The sequence below is a fragment of the Rhinolophus ferrumequinum genome, chromosome 8 (assembly GCF_004115265.2).
Source record: "Rhinolophus ferrumequinum isolate MPI-CBG mRhiFer1 chromosome 8, mRhiFer1_v1.p, whole genome shotgun sequence".
NCBI classification, from domain to species: Eukaryota; Metazoa; Chordata; class Mammalia; order Chiroptera; family Rhinolophidae; genus Rhinolophus; species Rhinolophus ferrumequinum.
Window position 1 is genome coordinate 50,421,495 of NC_046291.1, and position 24,665 is coordinate 50,446,159.

Consider the following 24,665-nt stretch of genomic DNA (forward strand, 5'->3'; position numbering starts at 1 on the left):
GAAAGTGTGTGTCACTTTTGCTTTAATGCACTTGACACTGTTATGGTATGACTCGAGTGTCATTCAGGAAAGAAACTTGCTTTCAAGACCAGCAACCCTTCTCAGAATTTCTGGCCAGTTCCAGTTCCCCACTTTCCCAAAACTCCTCATTTGCTTAGTAGCTGAACTTACGTTGTAAGGCACAGAGACTACAGACTATGAACTTCCTGAGCTTTCTGGCCTCCACGCCCCCCACCACCGCTGCACAGCCATCCTCTCCCCTCTTATTCTTTTTCCAACTCAGGAAAAGGAAAAAGTAATTTTCCTCTTATTCTGGCTGATCCCTCAGCCCTGGATCCCATCTCCATTTGACTCCTTCGGGAACCTTACTCCACAAGTTACCTCCTCTTTCCCAGAAATCTGCAATCACTCATTCCCTTCCGTTTCATTCTTTAGTTCCCACCTCACTTCCAAATGTCTTTCTCTACTTTTGCTCCCTCTGTTAATGCCATCCACCCCCATTCTCCAGGCCCAAAACCCAACGGCTAGCCAGCTTCTTCCCCTCCCCTCTGCTGTTCTCTGATTAGTTACCATACCCTGTTGATTCTGCCTCCTAAATAACTCTTCATCCCTTTCTCTCAGTTACCACTGCCAAGTTCAGATCCTTATCCTCTATTACCTGGAACACTGCCACAGCATCCTACCTGGCGTGTCTTGCTCCAGCCTTGCCCCCTTGACTGCGTTGCTCTCCTGAAAAATCCTCAGTGGCCCTGCATTGCTCACTCGGCAAAGTATAAATCTGTAAACATGCAAAAGGCCCTGTCTGCCTCTCATCTCCTGCCATGCCAGTCATTCCCACCCCCACTCTTCCTTGGAATTCTCTAAACATCGCATTGTTTCGCTCATGTGTGTGCCTTTGATTTCTTTGTAACCGCCTTTCCTACTGTGCCCCACTCCAACACGCACACCCCCATTCTGCCCCACAGGTCACCTGGCTGACCCTGCTCATCCCTGAAGACTCAGCTCTTGGGTTGCGTCTTAACCCTGAGCAGGGCTCCTCCCCCAGCTTCCCTTGCACTTTACAGACACTTTCAGTAGAGCATTTTCAGTGTATTTAATGGGAGAAACCTACAATGAAGTCCTTGAGCCAATATCCTTTTTATCTTTGTATATGTCATCACTTAATAAATGTTTATGAATGAATAAAAATGATTAATGAATGAAATCTGTTTTGATGATCTCTAGGGAAATAAAAAGGACAAAAAGGCTGCATTATTCAATTTTTACTAATGTAATCCAGTGTCGTGGAGCCATTGAGGTCCAAAACAAACAAAACTTAAGAAATATGAATTCTAGATATAGAAATTCACAAGGGAATCCAGGTAAACCCTAGTATACAAATAGAAATTTAGTAAGCGTCTGGCACTTCAATGTGTATTTCTAGAACAGTTACCTGGAGAGCTATATAAATAAGCAACCTTCTAAGTGGCTTTAAAAACAAAATTAAAAACAACAACAAAACCATCCTCAATAGCTCTGGATGCCTTTGTTTAAAGCTGTCCAAGAAGGAAATATGTAAATAACAATTTCCTAAAGATGGTCTTCTGAGATAATTGCGTGATCCTTTAAAGAACACTGGGTCTGCTTGGACAGTTAAACCCTTTCTTCGGCATATGTAATACAAAGAAATGTCCCAAGATTTTCCAAACGCTACATCCACTACTGCTTTTGTGAAGGTGAGGCAGAGCACTGGTTCTATCATAACCCCTCTTTACTCAGTGCTGTTTGCAGGGGCCTATTTAAAGTAATTTCACACCATCTACCCTGTTTTTGCGTTCCTAATGTAACTGTAAGACCCTGTATCATGAGATAACTGTCAGGTACAAAACTGGAACTTCCTCCATACTTCCAGTCCTTTTTTTTACTAACCTTACCAAGTGAAGTGACACTGGACTATCCTGAGATCTGGGAACCTAGAAGCTAGTTTATATCCCAAAGACTTTCCCTAAAAATAACTTCACAATTCGATAGCTATTTTATGATTCTAAAACTTTTTTAATGAGTCAGTGCTATCCATTTCACTCATTTTCCTCAAAGTAAAGCAAGACTACATCTTTATCCAGTTATATTCACTCACAGGAACACACAAACACAAAAACATCACAGACTATGTGAATGTTGATTTGGGGTTCTGCTTCAGGAACTCCAGGAAAGGCTTTCGGTTTACAGGCTCTAAATATCATGAACAATCCAGAAACAACTGTGTTGCATTCTTGATGCTTTTCCATAGAAGACATAAAAGGGATTATGGCCTTTTTTTCAAAATTGACATGACATTTCGTACTCAAGCTCACTTGGCAACAACCAGCATCGCAGCACATACCTACTTGGAATGAACCCCAGGTTATCCATTGGAGGGAGCCTTATATGGATATTTTTGCTAGTAGTAGTATTTTGAATTGATATACCATATACCATATTTGATTCTAATATGTACTCTTTTTTTATTTTAACATTTCTGAAATTGGCATATATCTTATAATCAGTGCTTATTATAATTTAATTGGCATGATTTTTCTAAACAGAATATACAGAGGATACCAAAAACATATATACACATTTTAAGAAAGAAAGGGAAAAACTATTAGAATTGTAATACTCAATATATACCAATAACAAAAGATGAATACAAGTCACATTCAACTTCTGCAATTACAAGAGGTGCTCAAAGTGGTTACGATCAACGTCTAGACACTTCTGATTACGGCAAACTACTGCTTGAGCAACATTAACTAAAGTGTCCACTTACATACATTTTTTTGGCACTTCCATGAGTGTCTTACATTTAGTATAAGTCATGTTCAATAGCATCTTAAATTTCAAGAAATGTTTTATATGTATGTGACTACATGTAGTTAATATATTTCTTAAGTTTCAAGAAATAAGTTACATATCACTGTATAGTTATATATATATTTCTTACGTTTGAAGAAATAAACTTAAGAAATACTTATATCTTAAAAATCACTTACTTGGTTTCTAAGATCTATTTAATACATAAATAGAGCAGTAGTAAAAATTACAATATTAGCTGTAAATTTCATTGTTTGCAATAGCTGTTTTAGCAGATAATTTATGTTAGAATCAAATTGTCACACTCTGATTTTCACTCTCTTGTATTACTGTTTTCTGCAGGACGAAATAATATATATCAGAAATTATCTCAAGTAAATGTAATTTCATACAACTCAGTGGCTTCCGTATTCTCTTTCCTTCTTATTCTTTTAACTTATTTTTTTAGTGCATTTTCAGCCAATATTTGCTCAGAAATCTTAAAGTGTTACTAATAATATTCATTTTTTTATTCTTTAATGTTTGGGATTTGGATTCATTGCTTCTCTGTTCTACCAATATTTTTCATCTGAATTAAGCTAGAATGCCTTCTCTTTCCTATACATAAAAGTCTATTGGTATCTTAGCATTTGGATCCTTTCTTCTGTGGGGATTCTTTTCTCAAGGATAAAGGCATCAAATGCAGTAAAACTTTTATGAGCTGGAATGATTAGTGAATAGTTACTACACTAAACCAGGGTTTCTGACTAACCGTAATTTCTGTAGTTTCTAAAATATATTCATTCTCTTTGCTAGCATATTAAGTATCAAATTGTTTTGACAGAAATTGGCCCTTTCTGTGACCAGTCAGTAAATATCAATATCACCTTCAGCATCTGTGGCTCTACCTGGTCACAGAGGACAGAAGGTGGAACATCTGACAACAGGCTTTACAGGACCCAGACATACTCTGCATTGAGCCTATCCTTCTTCATGCCGTAGTGCTCAGAAAATGCTAGTATTTGTATAACATATAGATGAGGCTGCTTACAGCTGGAGGGAACAGTTGGAAAACTACACTGTAGAAATTGTTTTCAAGAGTAAATTACAAAATATTGGTTTGATTTATCACCATTTCTCAAACAAAGAAGAAATCAAACTCTGAAAGAAACTTGAACTGCTTGTCAGTGCCACTCAACCAAGGTTTTACCAATGTAATCATATCGTGCCTCTTCAGTACTAACTGAAGAGGTTTGTATACAAGTGCTTTGACAGGAAACATCTCATCTGTGTGGTTCCCCTCTGGTCACTTTGTCACCTCTTTTTCAGGTCCATACCTTCCGAGGGCCTCACTGGTGTGAATACTGTGCCAACTTCATGTGGGGTCTCATTGCTCAGGGAGTGAAATGTGCGGGTAAGAGCTCTTCCCTTTCACTTCATTGACTAAGCTGTGAAGTTCTAAGAAGTGAGTTATAAGGAGGTTTGCTGTCATGCACATGCCGTGGGCTGGATGCTGATTTGCTCTTAACACACATTCAGTTGGCTGGATTCTCAGGCAGCCATTTTGGAAATGGATCTTTTATCTGCCCTTAACCTTGTACTTAATGGACAGCAGAATAGGGATCTGGTATTAGTCCATTAAAAAGAAAGAAGTCAACTTGTTCAAAAAGTCTGATAAAAGGAGATAAAAGTAAGGCAATTATATTTAACTGTTGCCTTAGATGTTACAGGAACTAAATTTATAAAAATTATTTTTTTAAAAAAAGCAGTATACAGGGACCTATGATTGTTGTCTTGGAAACTGAATTTTAAAGACAACTTGTTAAGCTGGATTGTCCTTACTCAATTTTAGTGAAATCAAATTGAAGCTTTAAAAATTTGTGAATTTATCTTCAAAGATGGTTACCAAATTATGAAAAACCACTTAGTAACTAATCTCACGTTTGTGACATTTTGAAATCTTGAATATGCCAAATATTTTTTATAAAACATGGCCATGATATTTTTAAATTTAAATTTAGAAACTTTTAAGATTTACACATAAAGAACTACCAACTCAGGGATTTATTGAAATGCTTTTTGAAATAAATAGTTATTCACATCACATGAAATTAATTTGTATAGAACAACTATACAGAGTATTGGCCATTTATTCAACCTACTCTAAATGCTGGCATAAGCTTAAAAATAGCACTTAAATTTTAAATGTATAGTGTTTGGTCATAGAAGTTTCTGCTATTTAAATTGTAAAACTAAAAAAATACCTTTTTACATTTACATGTCTTTTAGCATGAGGCTTAATGCTAAAAATGTATATTAAGACTAAAGTATTTCAGAATGATAACTGTAGTAATTCTGTCAAATCTAGCACTGTAAAAATCCACATTTCTTTTGTGGCATGATTTTTAATGCAATATTTTTGTTGTTGATTATATGCAGAAACTTCTGATACCCAGAGTGAGGATGAGGAAATGTCATTGGGAAGGCAGTGGCTAAGCCTTTGAACCAGAGAGGAACAGTGGCAGATAAAGTGTTGATAAAGGGGTGCTGTTCAGATCATCTACATTGTTGGGGTTTTTCAGAGGGGGATGGAATACTCGTTTCAAAGCCCAAATCACCTGCTGGGGGATGAAGTGCGCCATAAGCCTGGGTTTATGACTGTCACTAACTTAAAAGCTTTTACTAGAGTAATTGTGTGTATCATTATGTTTTGAAAGTGAAGGTCATCTACATAAGAATTCTGAGTCAGCTCTCAGCAGAAAACAGGTACAACACCTATAGTATGAATAATCTTTGCAATACGCTGCGTTCCCAAATCATGTTTGAAAGAAATGTTCTGGAACATTTATGATAGTAACAATATGAATAAAAGGAGAAAGAAAATGATTCACTTCTCCCACCTGCATTAATAGCCCTCACCTCTTGTTCTGAGTAAAGGGCAAGATTGAAAGAAAAACCTTGAGGAGATTTTTCATTTTATGTCATATCTTGTCCTTAAAAGCATTGTATTCTGTGTGACTTGAACCATATTAATGTAGTATAAGAACAAGTTAGCCCATTTTTTTTTTAATTTGGAAAGTTGGAATTTGAATTAGTTCTGTTTTCTGTGACAACTAATTATATTTGGATTGACAGTGGGATGTTTAGATATAAAGTGGCTCATCCTGACCTTTGAGCCATCCACTTTATCTAAAACAGAATGCAAAGTATTAAAAATTTAGAGAAACAGAGAGAGAGACAGAGAGAACACTAATTGTGGTGGGCTTAACAGTGGCTCCCCAAATACTTCTACTTCCTAATCCCCAGAACCTGGGAATATGTTACCTTTTGTGGCAAAAGAGACTTCATGATTAAGTTAAGGATTTTGAGATGGGGAGATTACCCTGGATTGTTGGGGTAGGTCCAGTGTAATCACAGTCACAAGGGTCATTATAAGAGGGAGGCAGAAGAGGCAGAGTCAGAGAAAAGATGTAAGGACAAAATCAGAGGTCAGCAAAGAGAGAAGATACTATGCCTCTGACTTTGAAGATGGAGGAAGCAGGCCACGAGCCAAGGAATGCCGGCAGCCTCTAAAAGCTGAGAAAGGCAAAGGAAAGAAACATTGTCCGCTAGAGAATCCAGAAGGAACATGGGCCTGCCGACACCTTGATTTCAGCCCAGTGAAACTGATTTTGGACTTCTGACTTGCAGAACTGTAAGATGATATAAACTCATGTTGTTTTAAGCCACTAAGTTTGTGGTAATTTGTTACAGCAGCAAGAGGAAAATAATGCACTAGCCTCTAAACATTAAAGATATTACTTCCAAAGAAAAATGGCAGGCTCACTGCTTGTCAGAAAAGAGATGTATTTATCTGCTTTTGATCCCTAAGACAGCTTGCTTTGTTGTGGTTTCTTTTTTCAAAATCCACCAAGGCATAGCTCGTCAGGAATTTTTAAACAAGGGTTTGCCAAAAGCAGCAATTTTGTATCCCACCTTATTTTTTTTAACATTATGTAAAGTGTTGGATGGTGTTCCAGTCACCATCCTGGCAAAGTTGCTGTAGGAATGAGACTGAATCCAGCTAGTAGCAGGCACGCTGTCCCTCCAGGACTGAAAGCCGAGGCCCCACAGCCGATGAGGACAACTGAGGGAGCAGAGGGATAATCGGGAGAACGCCAGCCATTACAGACAGGAGCTTTTCAAAAGCCGCAGCACGAGGCTCCGCAGGAGGCATTAGATGTCTCCTCTCCCAGCGTCTCCTGTATCCTGCCTTCTTTAAAGTGAGGACAGTGATGTTGCAAGGAGCATCTAACTGCACCTTGGGAGTGATGCTCCTCCTACGGAAACACTGAGGAGCGAAGTAGGTAGCCTTTAAAAGTGAAGCTCAAAGGATTGTCGTTCAGAGAAAAGAGTTTCCCAGACCAGTTTCCCTTTCTTTATAAAACGTAAGCTTATATATTAAAGTAATCTGTTACTATTATATAATCCCTGAGATAGCCAAACATCCCTCCCACCGAAAAGACCATTATTCTACCAGCATTCCTGAATTGCTTTCATTTCAGCCTTCCCAGAATATTCTAAGAAATTAAGCTGGATAATAATTGTTGTAAATGAGACATATCAACTTAGTAGTGGTTATTTATTATAGTGACTTCATTTTTCCAGTGTATCATTATCATTGCTACTGGACCCCAAAAGGAAATGGCAGCTTTTTTTTCTAATAATAAAACGTATTTATTGCTTCAAATATACAAGCATTTAACTTTTCGGTTAAAGAAAAAAAGCTTTGATTGACTGTACCTTAAAAGTTATGTTTGTCCTATAAACCAGTAAGAAAGAAGTTGGTTAGACTTGCCTAAAACTTTCACGTTTTCATAAATATCCCAAAGAATAAGGTATTTGTCTTAGTTTTGCTTATGAAATTAATGACTTCTGATGCATATTAGATATGGGCTACTCCCACTTTTCCTGGATTGTAGGGGAGACTACTAAGAAATAGTTTTAAAATAGAACTTTTTTTTTGCAATTATTTAAAATATGAACACTCATAGAAAAGAATGAATAATTATATTTATTTTCAAAACACATTAACATTATCCCTTAATCCTATCAATAGGATATAAATATCAGCTATTTATTTCAAAAAGTAGGTTTCTGTGCTTTCTAGATACAAAGCATACATATTTTTAGAGAACTCAAGCCCTAGAAAATCTGAGAGTAGGCTAGTTAGTAGTCTAAGTAATAGAAATGTTTTATTAATAAAGTACAGAATAAAATGTGATTTGTATTTTTTATTCCTCCTTTTATATGTTTATTCTATGCTTACTAACTTGGATAATTGAGAGGGGGAAATGTGGTTTAATTGTAACATAAAAATAACCTACCAAACCAAGAGTTGCAACAAATGAAATGATCTTTTATGGACTTTCCCCCCCCCATTTATAGTGTAGCTCTTCCCTGAGAGAAATGGAACTATATAGGAGTTATATGACTTTAATAAATAAGTATGAAAACCAAATAAAGTCTTAATGGCAAACTGAAATACTGATATACGGCTAGTCCTTGAAACAGCAATTTTCAGAGCAAGCTCAGAGCTGGTATATTGCACTGTGAACTTAGGGGTATAAAGATGCTTTAATGACTTTGCGCTATCTTTTCGTCTTCTGAAGGACTTCTTATCCAATTCTGCCAAAAATTTGGCCTTTGACATTTATTTCTAAAATTGAGCACAATATATCCATAGTTTAATTTCATTCAAATGGGAGAAAGAATATCAGTGTAGAAAACATTTTCCTCTTCCTTAAATACCTAAATCTGAGCTTGGTCATCACTTCATCCAGTTTTCACTGCATCACAAATTAGTGGTGCACTAGAGAAGAATTATGTGTCCACTAGAGAAGCCCACAACCCATAAATGCCAACAAGCACCGAATAAAAAATAATCCCAAGAAAGCCTGTTCTTCCTGCCAAAGCCCTGGGAAAAGGGCAGGCAGGCAGACAGAAATCTTAGGAACCTGCTAATGTTTAAATGGGAGATAACTTCAAACATTCAAAGGAAAAAAGTTAGTATTATATCAGACCGTTAGTGCCATTCATATGTTTTTGATAGTATGTGGATGCATCAAAATTTTACTGTTTTGCTTTCTACTGGATTTCCATTTAGAGTTTATACAAAGGGAAAGGATGTGACAAAACAAACATATAATGGGTAGGTTTTATCACTGCTTTTTAAGTCTTTGGTGAATTAAATGTACGTGTGTGTGTGTATAAAAGTTCTGTATGTATATAAAAACAGTAAAGTATAGCTTTTACTGCTTTTAATACAACTAATGGGTACCATGTACGTTATTGAATAAGAGGATGAAAATAGCAAATTCATCTTCAGTGCTGCAAACAGTGGAGTATACATTGCGTACTACTGGTGAAAAGTGGTATATATCACTCAGTGGGAAGAGCACAGACTGGGAATCAGGAAGCCAAAGTTTAAATCTCAGTTCTACTACTTTCTGGCTGAGTAATTTGAACAAGTCCTTTACACTCTCTGACCTTCACTGTCCCTGTCTGTGAAATGAAGACATTGGATAGGTTGTTACCAGCAGCCCTTTCTGACTGGCTGTGACTTTTGTGTACACGTTTAAAGTATGAGGCATACCAACATTATTATTAGATTATGAAACTTTGCTGACTTTTATACTTTCAAAATACTACATAAGAGTTCTTCTGTTTCTAGACAAGATGAATAAATATATTTTGTTTTATTCCTCACATTAATAATAACAAAGACCCTGGACAAAATATACACGTCACCTATCAGAAGACTCTGAAAGTTGGAGAAAAGAAGGAAGGCTGACTATGAGCCTCAGGACTCAGGGAACCTAGCAGCAAGTTGCCTGGTGGTGTTTGGAGTTTTGTTTTGTTATTTAACCTCCTGTGTATCCCAGCCTGGACATTAGAGAAAGCCACAACCCACAAATGCCAACAGGCACAGACAAAAGATAAGCCCTAGAAAAGCCTGCTCTTCCTAGCCGAAGCCCTAGGAAAACGGTAGCCCCACTGAACAGAAATCTTTTAGCTATACCTTCCGTTCTCCAGATGAATACCACGAAAAAGCCACATTGCTGTCCCTCCCCAGGGAATGCTGCAGCAGCAGTATGTGGGTAGAACTCTGTTTTCCACCCCAACCTCCAATAACAAGGGTACACTTCTCTCCCAGGAGTCTAGAAGTGGAGCCCTATCTTCCATCACCATCTTGCGGGAAGAAGGTGGTAGCCCTCCTTGGTAGAGCCTGTGGGTGGTACCCTGGTGTTCATCCCCACCCACTTCTGTAGTAGAGGCAGGACCCTCTCAGCCCAAGTCTATGGGCAGAGCCCTTCCTCATCACTAGGCTGCATTAATGAGACAGCTAAGATCATGTTAAAACCCTTATCTTCTGTGCCCATCCCACAGTTCCATGCAGCACAGCACTCATCCTCAACCAGGATTGTGGGCAAACCCCAACTTCTAGCCCCACCGTGAAGTAACTAGTTGGCCTTTTCCTCCCCAGAATGTGGGGTAGAGTCCTGCATTTGGGTAACACATAAGTGGGGTCGGCAAAACAGCACTGCAAAAGCATTACAAAGGCTTTGTAAACTAGGTTGACATTTGAACCACAGCCCACAAGAGTGAGCCAGGATATTCATTCCAAATCTAAACAGTGTACTGCTAAATTAAAGATTTCACTAGGAACCACAGTTTTATAACACTCAAAATATACAGTTCAGAGTTACACTTTATACCAAGAAAATCTCAACTCAGATGACAAAAGACAATCAACAGGCACCAATATTGAGGTGACATAGATGTTGGAATTACCAGACAAGGAAAACAGTTATCATAAAAATGCTCCAACAAGCAATTACAAAGACTCTTGAAACAAATGAAAAATAGAAAATATCAGAAAAGAAAGATATAAAAAAGAGCTAAGTGGAAATTTTTAGAACTGAAAAACTTATTAACAAATAAACTCACTGGATAGGATCAATAGCAGAACAGAGATGACTGAGGAAACAATCAGTGAACTTCAAGTTCAACCGAAATGACCTAGTTCAAACAAGAGAGAAAATAGATTTTAAAAAGTGAACTGAGCCTCAGAGACCTATGGGACAATAACAAAAGATTTAACTTTGTGTTGTTGAAGTCCCAAGAAGAGTATAAAGAGTAAGGAGCTGGGAAAAAAATATGAAAAATTAGTAGCTGAGAACTCCCAAATTTGGTAAAAGCAGCCAGAGAAAAGTGACGTACTTACTAGGAGATACTTTTATGTAAATGAAATGTATTAAGAACAGTGTTGATGAGGAAGCGTCTATAAGCCAATCATCCAAGTCCTTTTTGGAACCTGGCATTCACATCCGAAACACAGAACTGGCTTAGAGTGCCTTAAGATGGCCTTAAAGTGATCACGACAATTCTGTATAATGAACCCTAGGACGATACGCAAGAAAGGCCTCTCAAAATGTTTCATTCTTATAAATAACAACAACATAGTCATGGAAACACGTATAATTTACTACATGTAAATTATACGTGCTTTACATATATTAAAGCCTCACATGAACATAATACTAGATAACAATAGAACCTAATAATAGATCTAATAATAAATACTATATTATTCCCATGTTACATAACTGAGGCACAAAAAAGTTAAGTAACTACTCAGAATTGCACAGCTAACAGATATTAGATCTAACTCGAAGTTACAGAAGTTATACAATACATTAAAATATACTGGGGAAACACGGTCTTAAGTGGACATTTTGCCACTGATTTGCCTTATCATTGAATCAGCAATCTTAACTATTGTCTAATATAGAGATAAAGAGGAATTTGTGGGTTGGGTTATGCAGTCATTTGGACATAACTGTACAGAATGATGTTGGGTTATTTCTTCTGATAGTATAGATGGAGCTCTTTGCTCAGGAAGCCTTTATGTATTCAAAGAAGAAGCTACTGTTCTTTAGTGATGTTAATGTTTAGCCACTATTACCAGTGGCCATGCCATCTAGTGTTCACTTACTCTCTCTCTCTCTCTCTCTCTCTTTCTCTCTCTCTCTCTCTCACACACACACACACACACACACACACGCAGTCTCACACACTGTCACACACATGCACTCAAAGACTCAGCTTCCCACTATACCTAGCCTGTCTTTGCACTTGGGAAGTGCTCAGTACATATGAATTTTCCTCCCTTAGAGTCACCGCAGGCCTTAATTACTTATTTCAAGTTGGCAGTGTCTGCATATGTATGAAAGAACAACTCCATGTATAAGTTTTGGCTAATTTTACCATATATAGCTAGATTGCAGTTTTACTGAAAGTCATAATGATGATAATTTGTCTACATTTTATAATATGCAAGGCACGTTGAATGCATTGGCTCACTAATTCTCTTAACAATTCTGTGACTAAATGTTATGCTCCCCTTTCTGTCAAAACAGCAAGCAAAAATGAAGCTTGCCCAAAGACTACAAACAGTTGTCATGTCATTGTATGATTTTCAAATTGGTTTCATTAAGACCTGGCCATAAACAGTACATACCCCCTTGGATCAGATATACAGGAGGTCAGCATAAAGTTTTCATGAACTTAAAAACAAATGGGTTATGTTTTTTGAAAACATAAACATAACATTTATTTTAAATTATTCAGCTGTGGTTAATCACTCTTTAGTCTAACCAACTATTTGTATTCCTCTCTATATCTTCTAAAATTCCATTGTGCTCTTGTTGAAAATAAAATTTCTCAAAATATTAAACTAGAAAATGTTTGGGTTCTAGCATCTTAGAAGTTAAAACCCAGTAAAATTACAAAGCAAAGGAATAATTTCAGTAGAGGCAATATGGTACAGATGTTAAAATCACAGGCTCTGGAATTATCCATAGGCTTCAATCTCAGCTCCCTACGTACTAAATATACGACCTTGGGTAAATTACTTAACACCCATGTGCTTGGTTTTGCCACGTTTATAAAATGAGAAGAATAACAGTACCCATTTCATAGGGTTTTGTGAGCTTAAATGAAATAATAAATGTAAAGCACTTGGAATGTACTTGGCAGTAGTAAGCTGGTAATAATAGTAACAAATAATACTATAGCTATTTTTAGCTACTGGATGAATTATATATTATATAGAAAGGGTTATGAATAGATATAAATATGAGCACACCATTTTAAGAGGTCTCCAGGATATTCTTATTTTTGGAGATCCAATTCCATCTCATATCAAATGTATTAAAATGCAATTATATCCCACATTAAGTGTAATTTGTATGTAACTTTAAATACATGGATAAAATTTTAGTTGGCTAATTGGCATAATGTTACATTTTGTAGACATTTAATTAAACACTTAGTTTGGTTTGGTTTGGTTTGGGTTATTTTCCTGAGATCATAATAGCAAGTAAATGATGAAGCGTTAGCTAGAAGGTTGGTCTTCTGACTTAAAACAAAAATTTTCAAGAGAAAAGATGGGAAGGATGTTTTCCCACTCTGCAAGGACTACTGGGAGCTAGTCCCCTTTTAAACGTAATTCAAGCTGGAATGTCTTTTGCTAAAATAAACAGTCTAGAATGCTCAAAATTCTGAAAACAATAATGAATTTTTTGTTTTTTAGATTGTGGTTTGAATGTTCATAAGCAATGTTCCAAGATGGTCCCAAATGACTGTAAGCCAGACTTGAAACATGTCAAGAAGGTGTACAGTTGTGACCTTACAACGCTCGTGAAAGCCCATATCACCAAGCGGCCGATGGTGGTGGACATGTGCATCAGGGAAATTGAATCTAGAGGTGAGGCATTTCCCGTGTGGTTCAGAGCAATTGTAATCCACCGTGAATGTGAGTCCTAACGCCGTTCTGGGTGCCTCATTGCACAACCGGTTATCTTCTGGAAGTTTAGGAGGAATGATTTCAGATACCAAATGATCTGAAAGTCTGAAATGAATTAATTTAACAAATAATTGAACTGCTTGATTTCTAGGTACATTTAAGTACATTTAAGCAGTTATAGAAAATATGCTTAAAAATATATTTATGGATGATGCTTCCAGTCTATAAAAGTTGATATGTAGATACCTGTTCCTTTTTCAGTTTTTATATTTTTCTTGAGTACGAATAAAGGTATAAATGCTCTATAAAACTATCCTAGGCCAAAAACCAGAGCTGCACCCTAATTCTTTCTCCCATGGGAAAAATATTACAGGCCTATTAACATAGTTGATCATAGTCTTCTGTTATGTAAAAGAATTTATTATGTAATTGGGGTGATGAATTATTTCCCTTAAGATTTAACAAATTTGATCTAATTAGGCAAAATGATGAGTCAAATTACAAATATCCACATGACAGTAGGTCAGACTTAAAGAACTGTGTGTGAAATGGTTTTATTTCAGGAGAAAAGTGTGAAGAGGTTTCTAAATATGTATATTTTATAATTCTTTCTGACACATTACTTCCCCAGCCTGAAGCATGGCAAGAAGTTAAAATTTAAAGAAAAGGCATAATTCCAAAGAAACTAATTGGCTCCACTGCTTTATTTTTGCAGGTCTTAATTCTGAAGGACTATACCGAGTATCAGGATTCAGTGACCTAATCGAAGATGTCAAGATGGCTTTTGACAGAGGTATGTTCTTCAGCATGGTCATTAACTTAGGACAATAATACTCTTTGCCTAAAAGACAGAATGTCTTATGTTATTTTTTACATTGTTTTTCTAACTCACTGATTATTGTACTAAATAAAAGACTTAGCTTATGATTTATTTTTTATTGATTGTAAGTATTAAACTGTTCAATTTCAGGGTGAGAAAGAAGCATAAAATTTAACTATGTCACCAATATTTGAGTATCCAAGGTCCATGTTCACCAAAATGCATATAGCACAATTAAATTTACCAAAAAAGCATGGAGAAAATGGGGGTGGGGTGTCTAAGTCATTACAGATCTCAGATTTCCCAGGTTTTATTTGGGCTCATCTAACTCTGCTTGTCGTGCATGCATCTCGTCACCATTTTTAACTGAGTGGAAATCCAAGTGCTGGCTCATGTGTCAGGGACCAGAAGCTGAAAGGAACTGAGGACCTTCTGGCATAGGACCCACCACACTGTGCAAGAAGGGGCCCCACCGAAGAAGAGCTCATTTTCTTTTAACGAGCATTGAAATTTAGATTTGTTCCCATGGTTCTCCAGTTTGTCTTTAAGTACTAGAATAAGGTGGTACCAAAGACCTATAACCTTAAATACAGAGAAACACAGTGAGACTGGTGATCTCTTAAAGAGCCTCTTTCCTTTCCAAATACATATTTCTAGTTCCATTACACTCCTCTCCCATCACAAACCTCTGACAGCCCACAGAGGCAAAAGACAAAAACAAATTAAATATTATTACCAATCTGATGTGAGGAAATCTAGGCCAGCCCAAGCATTTGATAAAAGCCAAAGAAGATGAAGTGAAGTAATGGTATGTTAAGTTCAAATAAGCATCAAGAACAATCCCAAATCAATTTCAAATTGAAGGTCAAGAGACATTTCTTTTTCTCTGGAATACAGCAACTGAGCATGTCCATTCCCAGCCATTGGCAGGGATTCTCAAAAATAACTCACACTGACAAAGAAGCTGAGTGTTTCCATGGGGCCCAGAAAGCAAATAAATGGCATCTTCCTCTCATAAAAAATAGAAGACAATCTTTTTGTGCCCTGAAAACACCAATGAAAGATTCGAAAATTCATGAAGAGCTCACCTTGGCTCCATGTCTCCCGCTCACACCCTTGGGGCCAGAATCAGATACCACTCCCCCACCCCCTCCCACAGCTGTCTTTCCCAGCCTTCATCTGCAGAATCTGTAGGAATGAGGTAAAGAACTTTAAGAGGGGTGCAAAAGAAACCAGTGGCTCAGATCATTTAAATCAATTCTGTGCAAAAATGCTGCCCCAAAGCTATGAGTGTTGAAAGGAACAAGGGATCAAATTAACGGATCAAAGTAAATTTGAAGTAGTCAAGGATGGTCACTTATAGAAGGCTTGATAACCCCTAAATAAAGAGATCCAAGAAAAAAGTCAGGGTCCATGGAATGTTGGCATGAACTCATTCCGATGTCAACATAAAAGGCAGGATTTGGGAAATTTTCCCTCACTTAGGAGATAGTCACTGAATGGAGCACTAACTACTCCAGGGTCAGCACGTGCCATTACAGCTTTGCCGCGTTTTATCTTCTGGAAGAACAGAAAATATTTATGTGACCAGAACAGTGAGAGGTCCATGGAAAGGTCAAAGGAAATACAAACCCTTGAGCCTTCCCCAGGAGAGCCCCACCACTGGCGAGCCCCGATCTGGTTGAAGAGTCAAGGGCTGTAAGGAGTGGAACAGTCAGGGAACGACGACATTTCAGTGGGGGTTACTGCGTGAGAGCCCGACTTAGAATGCAGTATCTAGAAATCACGTTACAGAATGTGTTTGTATTATTTTAAAATAGATGGAGGAGAATATAGAGATTCTTATCAAAAAGCAGATTTAAAAGAACCAGTTTAATAATAATATACATACTAAGCCCCAGAATGTTAATATTTTAGGCTCCTTGCTTTTTAAAGTCTATTTTCCATTGATGAACTCAAAAATATCTATATAACAGCTATGTGTGTGCCAGGCACCATGTTCTTTACTTTAGATACAGCAGTTAACCATGTACACGTGGTCCTTGCACGCTTGGAGGGTCCCCTTAAATAATCACATAATGGTTATCCATTTTATTTTAATAAATGCCATAAAGGAAAATAATAGCTGGGGAACTTAACCTCGTTGGTTGGGGTGGGAGGCGGTGCTGGAGATCAAAAGAGGTTTTCCCAAAGAAAAAAATGCATGAATGTTAAAGCTTACAGGATGAATAGGAGCTGGCTGTGTATTGGTTGAGTAGCGAGGAAACAGGATATATAAAGGCAGTGGCTACAGAGGAGTCTGCACAAAGGGCCTCAGGCTGACCGTGTCAGGGCATTGAGAGGTGCTGTGGCCTCGAGAGGAGTGAGAAGACAGCGGACTGAGATAGAATGAACACAGTACCACAGAATTAGCTGAATAGCAGAAGATTCTCAGACCAACCTCTAAGTTCTGTTTAACCCATCGTGAAGCTGAACTGTAAGAATTGTGACTTGACTTTCAAAACCAAAAATTGTACTATAGCCTGTAATGAGACAGGACATTCAAAATCTGGATTCTCATAGAAAAATACTTAATAGATATTGGAAACAGGAGGCATGCGGTGTCTTTTTTTTCCAGATAAAAATTTTGGTAGAGGTGGTAATTGCCTTTGTCATTTTCCTACCTTCCTTTGTGCTTTTCTACTGCCTTCTCTAGGTCCTTAGGTGCCCAGCACCTCCATACGTCCCTAAGCACCCCCCCCCCCCCGGCAGTGAAGCAGTCCCCATTGCCTTTTCCTTCTAGAAAGCATGCTATCCCAATTTGTCCTGCCACTGCATAGAATTTGAACCCAAGTGTGAAAAATGGACACTGATGATCTAATTCATATTTGAATGTGAGTGTCTGATAGGGCAAGGTATTTGTATTTTAAAAGAGGTTGCTTTAAAAAAAATAAGGGGGGGGAAGCCTTTAGAATAGTTTTAGGTTTACAGAAAAATTGAGCAGAAAGTAGATTTCCCATATAAACCCCCCATGCTCCCGCCCACAGTTTCCCCACGGACATCTTGTATTATAAAAGTATAGTACATTTATTACAATTTATGAACCAATGCTGATAGATTATTATTAACTAAAGTCAATAGTTTACATTAGGGTTCACTTTTTATGTTGTACAGTTCTGTGGGTATTGATAATTTTTTAAAGTGTGTAAAGTCATGTGTCTACCATTGAAGTATCATATAGAACTTTGACCACCGCGAAAATCCCGTGTGCGCTACCAATTCTAACTTCCTTCCTCCCAGAGTCCCAGGCAACCACAGGTCTTTTTACTGACTATAGTTTGGCCTTTCCCAAAATGCCATATAGTTGGAATCACAGAGGATATACAGTCTTTTCAGACTGACTGCTTTTACTTAGCAATATGTACTTAAAGTTCCATGTCGTGTCATCGCTTGATAGCTCATTTCTTTTTATAGCTGAATAATATTCCATTGCCCGGGTATTCCTCAGTTTATCTGTTCACCTATTGAAGGACACCTTGGCTACTTACAATTTTTTGACAATTATGAATAAAACTGCTATAAACATGTGTGTCAGGTTTTTGTATGGGTATAAGCTTTCAGCTCCTTTGAGTAAATACCCAGGAGCGTAGTTGCTGGATTATATGGTATGTGTAGCTTTGTAAGAAACTGCCTGTCTTGCTGAGGGTCTGTACTATTTTGCATTTCCACCAGCAATGAGTGGAAGTTCCTGTTGCTCCCCGTCCTTGCCACCCTTTGGTGTTGTCAGGGTTCTGGATTGTAGACATTGAAATAGGTGTGTGGTGAAGAGGCTGCGTTTTCATCCATAGAAATCTTTCGTAAGCCAAATGGAACAAAAGAAATCTAGCCTAAGATCTAGCTCAGAGTAGACACTAATTAAATTTTCAGTAGATGAAAATTCAGGGATTTTAACCAAGACAAGTGCTAAATGCACAGGGGAAGGGGCCACTGAAGGAAGGTTAGCTTTGCTTGGGAATCTTAGGGCCCAGCACCTCTAAAATATCCCTCCATGTTATAATTTCTTCTCTTCCTGTTATTTCAGTACTTTAAAGTTTTGTTTTTGTTTTCCTTTTTTACTTCTCACTACCTCCCTTAACCCCAGGACTCAGACAAGGTCCGAATGTCATGTGTAGCAGCCCGGGGTGATACAAAAGCACAAAAAACAAAGACCTTTGGTGTTAGGGGTCTTTTGTAAGGTGGGAGTTCCTCCGTTGTTATTGTTCACATTCTCTGTGATTATTTTAAAAAGAAAAAAAAGGCAGTCCCACATTATTCCCCTAGGAATTCTCAAGTCACTATGAAATTTAAAAATATTTCTGCTGACCTCAGTCCACTCCTGATTTTCCCCTCCATAACTAAACATGGAAAAATAACTTCAGAAAATTTGAAAAAATAGATTTTGCTGTTCACAGAATATTGATCACACACACACATAAATTTAGCCTACTGAATCTGATGTTAAAAACTGAAGCATTGCTAATCTTTAAAAACCATGTACAGAAAACAGTGCTGTGAATCCAGATATTTACTTTTGTTTCTTTTAACATCCTTCAAAGACGGTGAGAAAGCAGATATTTCTGTGAACATGTATGAAGATATCAACATTATCACTGGGGCACTGAAACTCTACTTCAGGGATTTGCCAATTCCACTCATCACATATGACGCCTACCCTAAGTTTATAGAGTCCGCCAGTAAGTATGAAGGCGCACGTTCCGAATAACTTGACAGACCGCCTCTTCTTGGGAATCACTTCTGGTTTTTTTTCTGCTGAGTACCTTGAATGCATTTTATGAAATATTTCCCCCTCACCTCTGTCCAGGGTTAATATACTCACAAGAATTTTGACCGCTTCTCTAACATAGTTTACTTATGACTGCTACCATCCAAAGCTTCCTTGTAATGTGCTAACCCTTGTTTTCCAAAGTAAGGCTTGTGCCCATGCACCTTAGATATAGACCAGTACTTTTGTAAAATAAAATGTAAATAAATAACTGGAAAAATAAAATTGAAAAAAGACCAATTATTTTGTTGTTAGATTTAGCATGCATCAAAATTACTCTGTCAGATTGCTATAAAAGTTTCTAAATTCTTACTCTTAATTTCCTTACTTAGCCTGTGACAGACCATTAACAGTTTGTAAACTGACACAGCTCCCTAGATCATACTTTAAGGATTGCTGTTTTAGATCAAGAAGTTATGTTTTAAGTTCTAGTTGAGATGAAAATGAGAAAAAGCAAAGGCACATTTGCCAAATTTTATTTATAGTGCAAAAATCATACCTGTAATTTATACTTCTTTTTTTTTTTAAGAAGGGAATTCTTAACAAATTTTAACAGTCGGCATTACCATTTTTTAGAAAAGATAGGCTATTTCTGGCATTTGCTTTTCTCTCTCAAAAACCATATGTTGTCTTGATCTTTAAATAATAACATCACTTCCTTAGTAACACTGATTTGCTTTTTGACTTTGAAATTTCATGAAGTACAAACTTTCTTTGTTCTAATTTTTAGTTTCCCCTTCAGAGGTTTTGTTGAGAATTTTGTGGTTAGTTCCCTGGAGCCCTGATTTCTTGCGGGTCAGTCATCTCAGCTCTCATGTAGAGAACAGCCATGAGAATTACCCTGATTGGTACAAATTTTCATCTTATGAGACTCCCTTGTTCAGGACCGTCCCATTTGTCTCGATAAATGCCCCGTCCCTAGAATAGCCTATAGCACCTTGGCATGAAGAGGACCCCGTTACCTTTCTGATCTCGCCCCTTCCACTCTCCTCTTTGCTCACTCCACTGCAGCCACATTCGGCTCCTCACTTGTCCTCAAACGTGACAGGCATATGCTTCCCTCAGGATCTTGGCACGACAGTTCGTCTACCCGGAACCATCTTCCCCCAGATCCCCATGTGGTTCATTCACCTGCTCCCTCAAAGTCTGTGCTCAGACCTTCTTTTTTACTGAGGTCCACACTGACCACCCCATTTTTAATTGCACTCCATTTATAATCCCCAGTATTTCCAATGTTTCTTACCCTGAGTTTTTTTCCATAGCACTTGCCTCATTCTAATATAGTCTAAACTGTAAGATACATATTCATTGTTTATTGTCATTCACCCTCCAATAGAGAAAGTAAGCTTTCCAGGAACAGGGAATTTTGTTTGTTTCCACCAAACCAACACTATCCTTAACTTCACACCATTCTCCCTAAGGATTAATTGTGGAAGTTAGAAGAAAACTTCAGTATACTCCTTTTTTTAACTTCCAGAATAGTGTCGTTTCAAATTAATTAGTCCTATATAGTTTCCCATAGTTAATGGAATTTTCTTCTCTTAATTCTAGAAATTAAATGACTGAATTTCAGTATCTGAGATGCGTTGCTGTTATGAATTGGCACTCTTTAAACGCCTCAAGGTTCAAAGACCCTGCATTATTTATTCTGGCAAAAGGCAAATAATAACATTCTTTATCATTAAGAAATGAACCAGGAACTCTGGGGAAACTTGGGGAAGAAATTGTAAAATGGCCAGAGTTTCCTTGAATTAAAAAGCTTCAGTCACTGTTCACATTTTGAAATTTATCCAACCTGTTCTGCCAATGCTAAGAACTTTTCACATTCATCTTATATCAGTTTTTACCTGACTCCAATACATTCCTGTTGAGTTGGTTTGTTTTATTAATTAGAAAGACTAGGATTCTTGGTCTTGTGTCTTGATTGTTATATTCTGATCAAATGTGGCCTTCCAGCACTTCAGGGCGCTATCCTGATGAAGACTCAGCAGTTTGGGGTCCCTTGCAGTTGCCTTGAAACCGAGCATTGAAAGGTGCACCTCATCTTCTGACATTTGGGTAGAAGCAGAAATGTGCTAGGAAGGAGCACAAAATTCCAAAAATGCCTTTTGTTTCTGATTATGGAAATAATTGCGGAATTTAATGCAATCTGTGACCTCAAAGGAATGTGCTGGGTTTTTTGGCCAACACAGCAGAACTAAAACATCCAAATGAAGGTGGTCCCTTCAAAGTTTACACCTTTGGAAGAGTCACATTTATTTCAGGGATTCTGTTGTCATTCAAAACATTTGGAATTGCCTTCAAAGTCTGCATTGTATCTTCTGAATATCCTAAGTAGAATATCTTTGTGCTTTGAGGGTAGATTTGACTTTTTTATATACCATGAAGTAATTTAAAATTAAATCTAATAAATAAATGAAGTAAATATTGGATAATTCGGTTCTCGGTTTAGAAAGAAAAAAGCATGAATATCAATTAAGAAGACTTTAGCAAAGGGATGGCATAGATTATATACCATCACTGAAAGGGGATTTTCAAAATATTTTGAATAATGCAGCACCCCCTAAATATGTCTTCTATAAAATATGTTCTTCTATGATGACCTCATTTGAATATATAAGTTTTTATATGTGTGTACATGTGTCAGAATTTTTAATAGTTACATTCTATATATCTAATAGCCAATCTCCATAGTTACCAGACTCCAAGACACTCAAGTGAAAAAAACGGGCTGCTCTTCCCAAAAGTACAAGTAAATGGTATTGCCACATTGAACCTAAGCTTTGAAAACCTGAGACTTGACCCTTAAAAATATTTTCCAGAGCTGAGGGCAAGGAGCTGTGAGAACACATTTCTTACCAGTTTTCAAAGATCACCACAAGAATAGAATTAAATGAGCCATTTGTACCAGTTGTCTGCTAACGTCTTCTCCTTGGTATTCATCTCTACTTCAGAAACTATGGACCCTGATGAACAATTAGAAAGCCTCCATGAAGCACTGCGACTGCTGCCACCGGCTCACTGCGAAACCCTCCGGTTCCTCATGGCACATCTTAAGAGGCAAGTTACGGACTTTGAAGCTTATGCTTGTACTGCATCCAAATTTTAAGAATCAAATGAAACCCGAGGTGAAAGAAAGGACAAATGAATTATTGAATGAATAAATAATGCATAGCGATGTTGTTTTCTTGTGTGAGATTGCACAAGTTCAGACGGAATGCTAAAAATACTGTGCACTACAGTACTGAATGCACACCTGATTCTGAAAGAAGTGTATTTGCAATTCCGGTATATGTTGGCAAATATGTTAGAAATACTAATATCCTGCCAAGGACATGCATTAATTTTTGTTGAAAGGGAAAAGTTTGTAGCTGTAAATACACTACATTAGCATAATAAAGCAAGAGCAAAACAACTTGCAAGAAGGCTAGTTTTTTTCTTACTTCTTGCTCCAAAATAGGCACTTTAGACTTGATGGTGGGATTTTTAGATTATTGATTTAATGTTACCAATGCTGAAAACTGCTGCAAAAAATAATGGGGTAAAGTAAAGCTTAAAGGGAGGAATGGAAAATAAAATATTTCGTTACTTCTGGCTTAATATTTTAAAGTGATTGATGGTGATACAGCTTTATTTTCCTGCTCAATCACCCTCCATCTCTACCAGTTAAAGCAAAGTTTTAAAAATTATATGACCAAGTTTTAGTGGTTTTAGGATTTCAAAATATAAGACCAACGAAAAACAAAAAAGACAGCAGAACTTGGCATCTACCTTGTATGCCTTTAGGCGTGAGTTACCCAGAAATGAATATTTAATTGATGGTGCTTTTAATATTTACATGTTTTTCCTCTTTAAAAGCACTACAAGTTAAAACTTTTGTTTAATTTGCTTACAACTTCACTTGTAAATTCATGTTTGTTTCATCTTTGGATGCACTTAAGTACTGCACACTAAAACAAAGGAATAACTCTCAAATTATAGTCTGTGTGCTTTCACTATAGCAGTAAAAAGAATATAAACACTTAAATACTCCCTGACAAGGTTGCTTACCCTGAGCCATTTCCTGTTAATGTCCTACCACACTCTCCCTAGATACTTGCAAAAATAATCTACAGGAAACAAGAGAGCCGAAGTGGAGGCAGGGAGGGAGGGCTGATGGAATAATTAAGACAACCCAGTTCCTTCTCTCCTATTTGCAAACATACCCCTGCAGCTCTAGGCTGTGGCCAGAGAATCCACTAATGGAACTAAACCCACACCATCCAGCACTTTAACTCAGGCTTGATCTTGAGTGAGCACCAGAAATTTAAATTATTTATTAACATAATTAATCTGTACTTTGAAGTTAGTGAGAAGTATAGCGAAATAACCTAGGGGAAGAGTTGATAAACAGGCACAAACTTTTATTGGGAATCTTGTTTTTGTTTTAGTGCAAAAGCACAGTGAAGAACTGCATGGTCTACGCAAAGTCATACTCCTCTCACTTGTATTTTTCAGAGTGACCCTCCATGAAAAGGAGAATCTTATGAATGCAGAAAACCTTGGAATTGTTTTTGGCCCAACACTTATGAGATCACCAGAACTAGATGCAATGGCTGCACTGAATGATATACGATATCAGAGACTGGTGGTAGAGCTGCTTATCAAAAATGAAGACATTTTATTTTAAATTTTTAGTTTGAGGGACAAAAGAAATGTTTTACAAATGAAGGAATGTTTTATAGTAATTTAATTGGCTCTTATAGCTGAATTATTTCTTGGTTAGAAGTTTGGGCATATAGCCAGATTAAAATGAAGGAACTTTCTGTTGTTTTCGTAGCAGCGCTCAGCTGTCCTTGTAAAACAGTGAACACACGCTTTCTTCCAGTTCTAGTAATCCTGGGTGTTTATCATGTTACGAGAAACACAAGCTATTGCATGATTAGCCCCCTGTTTGGCAAGGAAACCCCATACAAAGGAGACAGGCCCGCACCGCTTTTCGTCCTGGGTAGTCTGTGGTTGTAATTCAGCATGTTTCGCAGAGTAAACCTGTTGTGACTTCGCTTTTGGGTTCTGTGTCATCGGTTTCTGATGCTTATATAAACATGCACACAAACAGATAAAACAGCATTTCTGGCTGCTCACTGCCATAGACTAACTAACATATGCCTACGTTTCTCACATGCTTTATTTCTGGTTTCTCTTAGTTCTTCTCTAACTTTCTTTCCAGCAAAAGCAAATGTTTTCAGATTTGTACTTTAGTAAATTATCCATACCAATTAAAAAGTACAATGCAGAGCATTTTCTGTTACATTATTATTGGGCTTTAGTTGTAATTTTATGTTTTTATCTGGCATGCAGTTATTAATTTATTAAATTTGGCTTTTAGAAATCAAAAATATCGA

At 37.3% G+C, this 24,665-nt stretch overlaps 1 protein-coding gene across 3 annotated transcripts in view; it reads left to right on the plus strand.

Annotated features, from left to right (window-relative positions):
- Nucleotides 1-24,323, plus strand: part of CHN1 (chimerin 1) — a 176,763-nt gene extending 152,440 nt beyond the window's left edge. For all 3 annotated transcript variants that reach the window (XM_033112258.1, XM_033112259.1, XM_033112261.1), the window contains 6 exons: nucleotides 4,141-4,225; nucleotides 13,448-13,621; nucleotides 14,376-14,453; nucleotides 19,055-19,192; nucleotides 22,236-22,341; nucleotides 23,779-24,323. In XM_033112258.1, the coding sequence (XP_032968149.1) occupies nucleotides 4,141-4,225; nucleotides 13,448-13,621; nucleotides 14,376-14,453; nucleotides 19,055-19,192; nucleotides 22,236-22,341; nucleotides 23,779-23,950 (753 nt within the window). In that variant the 3' untranslated portion in view covers nucleotides 23,951-24,323. The remainder of the gene's footprint in view (nucleotides 1-4,140; nucleotides 4,226-13,447; nucleotides 13,622-14,375; nucleotides 14,454-19,054; nucleotides 19,193-22,235; nucleotides 22,342-23,778) is intronic.
- Nucleotides 24,324-24,665: the final 342 nt, after the last annotated feature.